The 11,413-nt window shown below is 40.9% G+C and overlaps 2 protein-coding genes across 2 annotated transcripts; both read right to left on the reverse strand.

Moving 5' to 3' along the window:
* Positions 1 to 236: 236 nt before the first annotated feature.
* cUnh8orf89 (chromosome Un C8orf89 homolog) lies at positions 237 to 4,937 on the reverse strand. Its single transcript, XM_080488953.1, has 7 exons — positions 4,577 to 4,937; positions 4,455 to 4,500; positions 3,255 to 3,349; positions 2,904 to 3,042; positions 2,104 to 2,211; positions 1,938 to 1,993; positions 237 to 1,146 (listed from the first exon to the last, which is right to left on the reverse strand). Exons 1-7 carry the CDS (start codon positions 4,776 to 4,778, stop codon positions 1,007 to 1,009), a joined length of 786 nt encoding a protein of 261 aa, XP_080345079.1. The 5' UTR covers positions 4,779 to 4,937; the 3' UTR covers positions 237 to 1,006.
* Positions 4,938 to 4,987: 50 nt separating this feature from the next.
* On the reverse strand, positions 4,988 to 9,109 carry rpl7 (ribosomal protein L7). The gene is made up of 7 exons (XM_080489614.1): positions 9,065 to 9,109; positions 8,494 to 8,593; positions 8,237 to 8,403; positions 7,427 to 7,564; positions 6,420 to 6,529; positions 5,744 to 5,959; positions 4,988 to 5,285 (listed from the first exon to the last, which is right to left on the reverse strand). The coding sequence occupies exons 1-6, from the start codon at positions 9,076 to 9,078 to the stop codon at positions 5,751 to 5,753; spliced, it is 738 nt and encodes a 245-aa protein (XP_080345740.1). The 5' UTR covers positions 9,079 to 9,109; the 3' UTR covers positions 4,988 to 5,285; positions 5,744 to 5,750.
* Between the last annotated feature and the right edge of the window lie 2,304 nt (positions 9,110 to 11,413).

Consider the following 11,413-nt stretch of genomic DNA (forward strand, 5'->3'; position numbering starts at 1 on the left):
AGATAATGTTTCATCGCAACCTTCCAGGCATCTGGATAATTGTGGCGGTCCTTGCATGGCGTATGTGTCCGGGGACGGGTAAAACTCTGCAAGTGGCAAATAATGAGTATTTGTATTTGAGCGTTTATTTTTCTGATTACTTTTGATCTGCTGACTCTCAAGATCTCAAGGGTGTGTGTGTGTGTGTGTGTGTGTACGAATCCACACAACCTTCAAAAAAATAAGGCATAACAATCGAGTCAAAGAATAATCTTTACTTTTGTACATCACAGAAGCTCTATTTTTTTTACTTTTACTAAACAGACTTGAGTTGATACCTTCACTTTTACCAAAGTGTTTTTTTTACTCATCTGAATAAGAAAAAAAAAATACACATCTGCCACCTCTAAATTCCTCCTTTATAGACATACATACATACATAAAAACTGTTCTTGATATAACAAAAATAAATTTATTTCTTTTCAGGAAGACATTCAACAAGGCACAATAATGGTTATGCTAAACCATTGCTAAACCATATATATTCATATATTTATCTTAATTACTTAACAAAGCATACATTTGTGTTGCAATGAGAGTGGAGCTGGACAGCATCTGCAACATCCTAATAATACAGAGGGAAATATGGCAGTATTACACAACAGCCATTTCAAGCCAGTATCTCCTCATGCAGATGTTCAGTGATAAACTACCGAGTCCGACTAAAAAGATTGACTGAATATTCATAACCAGCAGGTATTGCTGTAGCGCACGCTGCAGCCTATGGATTACAGGTTGGTCAATGATACACTGAAAGATCACTAGAGGTGAGGAGCTCCGGTCAGGAAGCCCAAAACATAGAGATCAGCCACGTTAAGCAGCAAACTAACACCACCGAGGACACACAGGCTGTCAGGAGGAGCCGCTGAAACGAACACGGCACCCAAACTGTTGTATTCTCTTCTGTTGTTGGCACAGACTCAAAAGTTTTTATCCTGGACCAGCGCGACTGGGAAGGCGTTGATTGTCAGGATGGAGGCTTTTTGGGCTTCCTCATTTTCTTGAGCTTCTCCTGTCTGACCGTCTCGCCCTCCAGAGAGGAGAGCTCAGATATCCTGTGGATAAAGGAGCGAGACGCGCCGACCATCGGGTCCGGATAGGACTGGCCTGTTAGGGAAGAAGGAGACAGAGCGAGAGGCTGAGATGAGATCTGTATTACAACACTGCACCAAACACTCTATTTTCTCCAATTAAAAAAAAAAAAAAAATCGAACTTTTCTTCCTCTTTGTCTTTTAGTTGGCTCTTTCAGGGGTCACCACATCCCCCAACTTCCTCTACTCTTACACCAACCATCTCCACGGTCATGCCTGCATTTTTCGAATGTGTCGACGAATTCTAAACCAAGATTCATCATCGTCACTCCCAACAGAACTCTCTGCACCTTCCTCATCTGCCTGTCCTATTTAATTGTTTATAGAGTCAATTAAAATCACAACTGAATTGTGGGATACTTTGTTGTGTGTTTAGGAAACACATCTAAGGTATGTGTAATAAAGTCAGATAAGATTTAATTGAAATGTAGCAGCAGTAATGCAATCATATCACACCAAAAAAAAACCAACATGATTTGCATTTAAACAGAAGTGCAGCCAGAAAATAATTAGACTCCTCAGAGCCCCTCACTCCACCTGAAAAGACTGACAACTACCACTCATAGTGGACAGCGAGCTGACAGTAATGAGGTGTTTCTTTGTTCAAACAAGGAAAATCCATCAGAGCGATACCTTCGCGGCTATAAATCAGGGTCATAAACACCCGTACAGGTTGAAGGTTAGACGCTTCTCTTCACTTTCTCCGCAGTACATTCTGTCCTGACAATTTTCAGATCACAACAAATACCTGAGAATGATCAAAGCGTGTGCTTCAGCCGTCTTCGAATCGCAAAGTCAAAACTTACTTTTCTGAGCGTCTTTAACAGTCAGTAGGTTGAAGGTTGGGTAATTCACCTTGGGCCTGCAGAAACCGAGGGACAGTGGAAGTGTCAGAGGCCTCGGAAATAATTGAGAGAGATTTATTGACGGGCTTGGTCAGAATTAGTTTTAAGAAGCCGAAAAAATAAATACCTGCTGAGCTTGCAGCTTTCCACTGAGAAGGTGCTCCTGCCATTGAGGACTAGAGCCGTGGGGAAGAGGATGGCCGGCCGCGTGTTCAGCTCATACCTTTCAGGATAGCTGGAAGACAAACGTAAAAACTGGGTGTTGACATGAGGCTGCTGGGAAGTGGTGTTAATGTTAAAGCCTTTACTTTACTCGGACCAGCAAAATGGTCACACGACAGTATTTAAACACTCAGTTTTAGTGCAAACCAATGTGAAGGCGTTCCTAAAAGTTTCACACTTGGTGCAGTACAAAAACTACAATAATCCTGCTGATAAACAAAAATATATGTATTAAATCCTAGCAGAAATTAATTAAAATTTTAATTACACAGATAAATGTTAGAGCAGTGTTTCTCTTCAGACCAAAGCTGAAAAACGCCTGTTGATTTAAAGAAAACGCGACTCCTGCAGCCTCTTGCCAATGCTATTTTTTTCTAGCATTAAATACAAACACTGTAATTTATCTGATGTTCTAGTGCCAAGAAATGAAAGTGTTCCGTTGGTGAATTGTGTAAAGCTAGAACATCCCAAAACCTACGAATATTAAAACATTAAAAGGGATCAGCTCCGACTCTTCTGTTGGTGACAGATAAATGGTGAGTGTCAAAGTAATGATCGTGTCCGGCTGCTGTTTTCTTTGTTCTCATTTATGTCATTTGTCACATAGGAGACAGTGGCTCAGTTTAATTACTGCAATCTGTGCAGCTGCCTCCAGAAATATCCCATAAAGAGTGGCGCTATGAGTGACGTTAATCCGCCGGTTACCCAAGGGTGAAGGGCCGCCCCGCGTGGCTGTGGGAAAGCTCCTCGGCGAGGCCGAAGGGATGCAGGTTACCAGGTCTGTGAGGATGGTACAGTCTGGGCAGTGGAGGGATCACAGTTCTGGTCCTCTCCAGCCTCACATCTAAAAACAAAAACACACAAAATAAACATATTTTCTTCTTGCAGAAGGTTGTTTTTTTTTTAATCTTCCCAATGAGGTTATGCAGATTGCAAGTTGTGTCTAGAGACACATGGGTTGATTCTGTACGATGACAACTCCCCCTGCTGGCAGTAAGTTTACAATCCGGCACTTTTATAAAAGAGAAAGAAGAGCTCCAGGTTTAAGATTCTTACTTTTTTTATCAAACAAAAAGTGCCTCCCACACACGTCCGTCTCTGGATCGCTGTTCTCTGATTCCAGCTGATCATCTTTGGCTAGATTGGGTGTCCTAAATAGAAAGAAAAGACAGAAACAGAAGTACAAATGGGGTTTAGAAATACAAATAGCTCCTTGAATAATGCAATTTTAGATTTATTTTTAATGTAATCAAATATAAGCCCAACAAGGAGACGTCTTAACCCCCCCCTTATTTGATGACTAATGCAATGTAATTAAATTATACTACCTGTGTTTTGTTCTGTCTTGTATTGGTTTTTATGTTGTTTTTAACTTTGTGGGGTGACATTGAGTGTTTTGAAAGGCAACTATGAATAAAATGCATTATCATTATTATTATTAGTCACTGAGTTGCATGCTGAACACTGAGGCGGATAAATGAATAGATGAGATAATAAGAATTCGTTTTGTTTCCATGCTTTCTTCAAGTGAATAAAACGATTTGATTGTTTGACTTGGCTCAACCTTTACACCTTATACTTCCTGGAAGAACCTGCACATGTCGGGGGGCGAAGGGTCTTGCTCAGGGACCAACAGTGATCTGTCTGCACTGGGGTTCATACCAGGAAGCTTCCAGTTACAAGCCCACTGCCATCATCCTCTAAGCCGCCAATATACTCAAAAGTTGTACCTGTAAAGCTTTAAAAGAAATTAAATGGCAGAGAATTTATTTGAACTCATGCCCCTGCCAAGGATGTAGGACAGTCGAAGTGTGGAGTGGACCACTCTTGGGGATTCAAACAGGGATTATGGGGGCATTGAAGCTTTATTTTAAGTGTAAGGGAGACTAATTAATACTATAGAATAAGCTTTAGTGCAAAACTACATGTGGAACAGTTATGACATTTGCAGACTTTATAAAAAGAGGATCGCAAATTCACCTAAATGTGTTTAGTTCAGTTCTTCGTAGATCCAACCGTGGTAGAGCCCCGATATAATTCAATATCGTGGATTGGATTCACTCGTGTTAAAATGTAGAAACTATTAAAAAAGAAAAAGGGAAGGCAGGGCTGACGTTGGAGGAGGATGGTATTTATTACCAGGACAGGCCCCGGTGAATCATTGCTATCCAAAACGTCTCAGGCCGAGATGAAACCTCCTTTGCTGTATGGTGACAGTGTTTTTGTAGCACATGATGGAACATTGACGAGCCTTACCCTCCAGCTATGAAGTCGCTCTGCAGCGCTTTCCCGTCCCCGGACGCTACAAGAGACACACGGCGTTAGGCCGACATACGGTTACTAGCCGCGGCTGGATGGACGGTTGAACGCCTACTCACTGCTCAGAGGTTGTATCACGGGATATTTCCGCATCTGTTTGAGCCTGAAAGGCGGCCGTCCTCCGCCGGCCCCCATCCCGAGCGTCCGGCTGTATGCGGGGAAGGCGGCGGCGTCAGGGCCGCGCGAGCTGCAACCCGAGCCGGCCGCCGACAGCAGAGCCTTGGCGGTGGGCACCGACGCGTTGACCTGGTAAGTCATCATGTTGCTGCACCTGCTTCACACATCACCCCTCGGTGCGTGGACGCGGCGACGGCTGCTCACGGTTAACGGACAGGTGCTTCATAATAGTGGTCTCGAGCAGGAAGGCTAAGCTGCGGCTCCGCGGGAACAAGCTACGAGGCGCCGCGTCACCATGGAAACAGGCTAATTCATGCTGCGGCTATTAGCCACAATTAGCTTTCGTGATATTTAATCAATATGACAGGTTTATTTTTAACCAACCACAGACGGCATAAAAATCTCACTGCTTTGATTCTATTACTTTCAATAAAAGGACTATTACATACTTAACAAATGTGGATGTTGTTTAATCCTTCAAACATGTAATGCTAAACAAATTTAGCATTAAATTACTCTATTATGCCAACATTTATTTTTACAGAATAAATCCTGCTATAGATCCAATTGCAGGTTAACAATCATAAAATCATGACAAGACAAAGATTTTTTCCACGTTTTTTTATTGTACATTTGAGTCCTTTGAAAAACCTGAAAAATGACAAAAAGGCATCGTTAAAGGGGAGAAATGTGGAACCTGATACAAAATGTCAAATATATCTATCAATTACAAAATCACTCTGTCTGACTATATATATGTAAAAAACAGATCCCTTTTACTACAGCAAGTCAATTGAATGTTTACTGGTGAATTTGCAGTTTTTATGCCTGATTAACTTTCTGAACTATCAAAACCCAATCAAGAATCAAAAGACTGGACCCAGTTCCTACAGTGACAAATGAAAAGTCCAGGTAACATTCACCATCACTTTAGTATTTCACAATATATAAACACCGATTTGAAAAAGCTAAGATGTGGTTTCAGACATATTTGGCTTATTTCACAGCTTGTTTTCACCATAGTCGATAAGATGGGGAAAAAAGAAGATGCATCATGAACCACATCTTAGCAGCAATGTCCAGCCCCGCTCAGCGCTCCCCACACTCACCATAACTTCAGTTCATCCTCCGGATCATTCTGTTGATCTGATCCTCCCTGTTGCCGGCGTCGCCTCCCTCCACGAAGTGTGTGGTCTTCTTGTTCATGCCGCCGCGAGGTGACGACAGCTTGAAGGGCCACAGGAAGTTGTTGGCAGGCTTGAAGTTCTTACCAACTGTGTAAATCTCATGGATGAGATCCTCGACACAGATGATGCCAAATTTGCCTACAGATTCAAATCATTGATTAGGATTACAAGATTAAATTTCTATGTATTGTCTGTCAAGTCTCTAAACTATCTAGATCAATGACATGAAGGAATCAACCCAAAGTTAAGATCTAAGATTTGTACAATAGTTTACATGATATCCACAGTAAGAGTTTGAGTAAAAATGCTTCAAATTAAACTTTTAGCAAATAGTTTGGATCAAAAAGTCTGAGCAGCAGCAGTATAAAAGCCGACTGTTAACTGCTAAATATCCCGTAATGAGCTTTTGACTGGCTTGTGGTTTCAGACACAACTGGCAAAGTGTAGCTATTTTTCTCACCAAAGTCGATAAGACGGGGAAAAAAGTGTACATCATTAACCACATTAAGAGTCAACCTTGATCTTTGTATTTCAGATCTGAAATCAATTATAGTGCAGTGCTGCATATGTTGAGTAAAGAGACCAAATGTAGACATACCGAGTGTCTTCTCCACCAGACCGTTGTCTGTGAGGGCGATGCGCTGTTTCCTGATCTTGCCGTGGCCTCGTTTGTAGACCAGCTCACGCACCGACTTCAGGTTGGGGTATCTGAGGAAACAGCAGGCGTTGCACAACTGATTTCCTTGATTTTAACCAGCGCTGAAGTAATTCCCTTTTCACAAAAAGTCACAGAGTCCCTGTGTTCCATATGAGAGCAATTTAGGGTTGCTGTTTTATGATGTCAGATTAAATTAGTGTACAAAATATAGCAATTTCAGCAAAATCCCTATTGATGCGAATGAATTCAAAGAGTGCATGTGATGGCAGTTCCATCATGTTTGGTTTAAAGTGCATGACAGTAATGACCTCATGAGGGGCAGAGGTTTTACTGTGACCTGAGGTGACATATCTTTATCTCTTCAGAATGTATGATTTCTGCAGCACAGTTCGGTAGCGTCTCCAATCTACAGCACAAGTCGATAAATACTGAGATTTAGTCGGGTGAACCCAATTGACATTTATACCAGAAGCATGTGTTGCGTTTCACTAAAGTTCTGCTTCGGCATTTTCCTCACATTTAAAGGCGCTATGAGGGATAAGCAAAGACTGAACATCTGAGGAAAATTTTGTTGGAGGTAATAGGTACATCACACAGTTGCTGCCAAGATGGAGTGCCAAACTGAATTGATTTTGCTACAGCAACAATAAAAAAATAAAAAAACCTCTTCAAAATTCAATGATTGTTAAACTTATTTGAGCATGGACAAAAATCACACAATCTACACATAATCAACTGCAAAGGCAATAATGAAGTGTTTTCATGAGGAGCAATCAGATAAATGCATTGACAAGGAATGTGGTTTCAGACAAAACTGGCTTAGTTTCAGTCAGTGTTCACCATGGTCGATAAGATGGGGAAAAAAGTTCAGCATCATCAACCACATTCCAGATTCAACGTTTCAGCACCGACAGGTTCTGCTACCGCAAAACCAAAATCAAGCTCACCCCCAAGCAATGTAAGGCTCGGCGATTCTCAGCATGTTGATTGAAGCCTTGTTCAGCTTGACGAACACACCGTTGAAGATCTGGCGGAGACGGAGGAGCTGCAGAACCTTGCGGACCTTCGGGCTGACACCATTGATACTGAAAGACAAACGTAACCGGAATGAGGACACCGATTACGCAGAGGACAGCGCTCAAACTGCTCAGAAGTGATTTCAGAACATTATTGGCTTAGAATACAGAAGTGTATCATCAGAGTCGATCAGTCGGGGAAAGAGTGTACATCATTAACCACTAAAAGGTATTTAAAGAGCCGAGTAAATTTACATGGATTGCAGTTGATAAACAAGCGGTTCCGCAGTTCTTAAAAACAATGTAATCACCAGAATTAGTTGAGTACATCCTTACATAGATTCAGTTCTCAGAGCTATACAGGACAGTACAAAGAGTATACTTCTTGATCATGGTGCATTCAGCGCACATCATTGCAATTTATAGGTATTTTCGTCCCTTAACTTAGTGAAAAGTTTACCTTGAGTATGCATTGCAAATTATACTCAAAACAATACAAATGATCAATTTTATCGAAATAATGTAGAATGAGGGAAGACGCAACAATATGCAACATCCTCTTGCATAGCCACAACAAATCATCTTTAGATGCACTTTGCTTGACGTGTACATAAACAGAAGAACGTGAACCCCTATGTAACCAACATCTGCACCTACAAGCTCATAGCTTATCAAATACAGCAATCCATGTAAATGCACTCTATTGGACCCATTACTTTCCACACATCTACTCTCACTTACCCCCTGATCCTGATGACAAAGGCCAGTTTGGGCTCGGCGGGCACATAGTAGTTTCCCACTTTGCGGGCAGTACGCGACAGGCGGATCTCACGCCTGTACATCTGCCTGTACTCCTTGTGGTACTTCTCAGCCCTCTTGTAGATCAGCTTCCTGGTCACTTTGCGGGCCTGGGGATGACATGAACACGTGTACATGGAGCTCAATAATAACCCAGTCATGATCAAACAGGTACTCGACATACAAACACCTTCACCCACCTTCTTCTCCGCCAGGATCTTCTTCACGCGCATGGCCTTCATGGCCGCGAAGGCCTTTCGCCTTTTTAAAAGGCTCTCAGGGACCGACGGCACCTTTTTTCTATAATAACATGAATAACATAATGAGAAGCAAGATTGCGGGAGGAAATTAGCAACTTTGGCAAAGAAACAATTCCTACAAAGACGTGTTTGAATCAAGGCTGAAGCTGTTGAATGCTAGCATGCCAACATGCATTTAACCGGCTTCCTAACATGGTGAAGCTTTAAATAACTGCCAGTATATTTCCTAAGAACTCCCAATAGTACGGAGTCGTTTGAACAACAGTCTTACCTTCCTTGTTTTACTCAAGCACACAAAAATACACTTTCTAATGGAACAGTAGCTACCGCCAGCCATGTTGTACTCATTAATGAATACTCTCTTTAAAGCGATCCTATCAATAATCCTTTGCAATACTGCAATCAATCCAGTATATAAGGACTCAACACTGCATTTGTGTTGGAAATGTTTGGCAGATGGCCGTTTAAAAGCTGGATGAAGTTAGATTTTAGTCCAGAGGAAAACACTCACTCTGCGTCCGCCATGGCGATCACCGAGAAAGAGGGTCTTAATTCTGCGCATGCGTGAGTTATCGGCGCGCAGGAGATGTCCTTTCAGATGCCTGATTGAAATGGTTGTAAAGCGAATAATACAATAATAATCTATTTTAATAATGAGTTTTGAAAATTGGACGGTCGTTCTGACCTTAAAAAAAGAACATGTTTTATTTGGTGTACCTGTTAAAAATGTTGTTCATGATCTCGTCATTTACACAATTTAATTGCTGGTCAATTCTACACACAAATATATATATATAGCTACATATATAAACAAAAACTAATCTTCACACTTTTTTAAGAAACGATCATTTCATCTCTGAAATGTATGTAGAAAAGTAATAATGTAAAACTTTGACTTTAACCTTAGAGAGAAACCCATCCTCACCTTTGTCCCCACTTATTCTTGTATCTATTTGTTTATTCTAGCCTCTTTCCTTTCTGCCCTATTATCTTTTAGTTATTCTACATATATTATCTTGTGTTTTGTGAAGCTTATCTATTGCCTAACAGAAAATGTAAAACAATGTCACTGTGCCATATTTTGTAAAATGTGATTTTGTTCCATAAAAAAAGAAAAAAATGAAGTGCATTAAAATTGTACAAAGCCATATCTCTGCAGATTAATAACACATTATAATTTATGTGAGTAGTTTTTAACATGTTTTTTTTTTCACGTTTACTTGTAATATTTTCAGTCATTAAACATCCCTCATGCAGCATGATCAAATTCCAGCTTTTTTTTTTTTTCTTAAATAAAATTGAATTGTGCAATATGCATTTGAAACTCAAGTTTTCTCGTTCCTTGTTCTCTCTGCAGGTCGTGCGAGCACGAGCCCGGCAGAGGGAGCAAAAGCCTCATTCTTGCAGGCCAGGATCAAAGATCCTGCAGAATCTGCAAGATCTTTGATCCTGGTCTCCAAGCTGCTCAGCTGGAGGAAAAGTTCCCGCAGGATCCCGCATCTCATCAGACGGAAGACACCCAGTGCAGGAAGAAATACTCACATTCTGGGGTCACTTTCACTTTATTAATTAAAGAAATGTAATAAAGATGCACATATGATTGGATTAGAAAGTGACACATTTTAGTACTCAAAAGGTTAGATAACTCAAAAGGTCTGTTTCTGTTTGCACAATATTTAACACTTCTTTAAAACTCTTTCAGCCTTGAGCTTTATCAAGCATGAGGATCTTTCACGATACAATCCATTGATTCATTGCTTTTTAAAAGACTTTACAATCCTACACGTTGCTTTCAGTGGTATTGTTTATTTGAATGGAACAACATTGTATTTGGCAGTTAATAAATGCAATCTCACTGTCTATTCTCACTTTGGATATGTAAGGATTCCTGCATCAGTAGTCCCCCCCACCCCCCAGCCCCCCACCTCCCTCCGACACGCCCGTTTACACGTGTGAAAGGTATCCAGCTGAGGTTACACAACCAGAAGAAAATGCGACAACTGGCAAAAAGGAGTTCATATGGATTGAACTTACCTTTGGTGTATTAAATGTTTCTTTGTTGGTGTCTGTGTGGCATTAAAAAATACATCACTGATTACCTTAATAGGGTATGCGTGTGGTTGGGGGGGGGGGGGGTCTACAAAGTGCCACTTCTGCAGTGCACTTTGTCTGTTTGCCTGTTGAAGTGTACGGGTTACTAATTACCCAGGATGTGCATAACCTTGCTTATCTCTGCTTTCACTCTCAACCATGAGCCGGATTGCAGTGGACCTCCGGTAGAGAATCCGATCCTCATTTTATTTAATTTTTTACATCCATTGATTCAAGTTTCTGTTGTGTTTTAATCCAAATCGGTACAGCAGATTAATAGTTAGGGCTATTCTTTAAAGGATTACCGGCGGCTCTGTGTGCTTCTTTTGTGGACGGACATTGACCTGAACTGTGGCTGATTAAAATCTTCATTTCGTGTTGGAAATCCTGGGTAACATGAGGCTGCAAGTGTGAACAATATCCCTTAAATCATTTATATTCTTTTAGTCGGAAGAATGAAACAAAGCGATATTAGTCAGGTGGCTTTTTATTTTTTTGAAATATTACGAAACGTTATATAAAAATAATTAAATAAATCAGAAGCACGAACAGAAAGAAGTGTCTTTTTTATCAATGATAGAGAGGTTTAATCGGCAGATCCTCTGTTTGGATGTTGCATTAAGGGGGGGGAAATGCAACAGATTAGTGTTAAAATCTTTTAGGTTACATCACCTCTGAGTGTAGTGTATGGACCTGGCACTTCATCCTGACAGGCGCTCAAGTCTCACTCCGATTGGGTCCAGCTCTGATGGGTGGACTAAATAAATAG

Source organism: Lipophrys pholis (assembly GCF_963383615.2).
Source record: "Lipophrys pholis genome assembly, chromosome: 20".
NCBI classification, from domain to species: Eukaryota; Metazoa; Chordata; class Actinopteri; order Blenniiformes; family Blenniidae; genus Lipophrys; species Lipophrys pholis.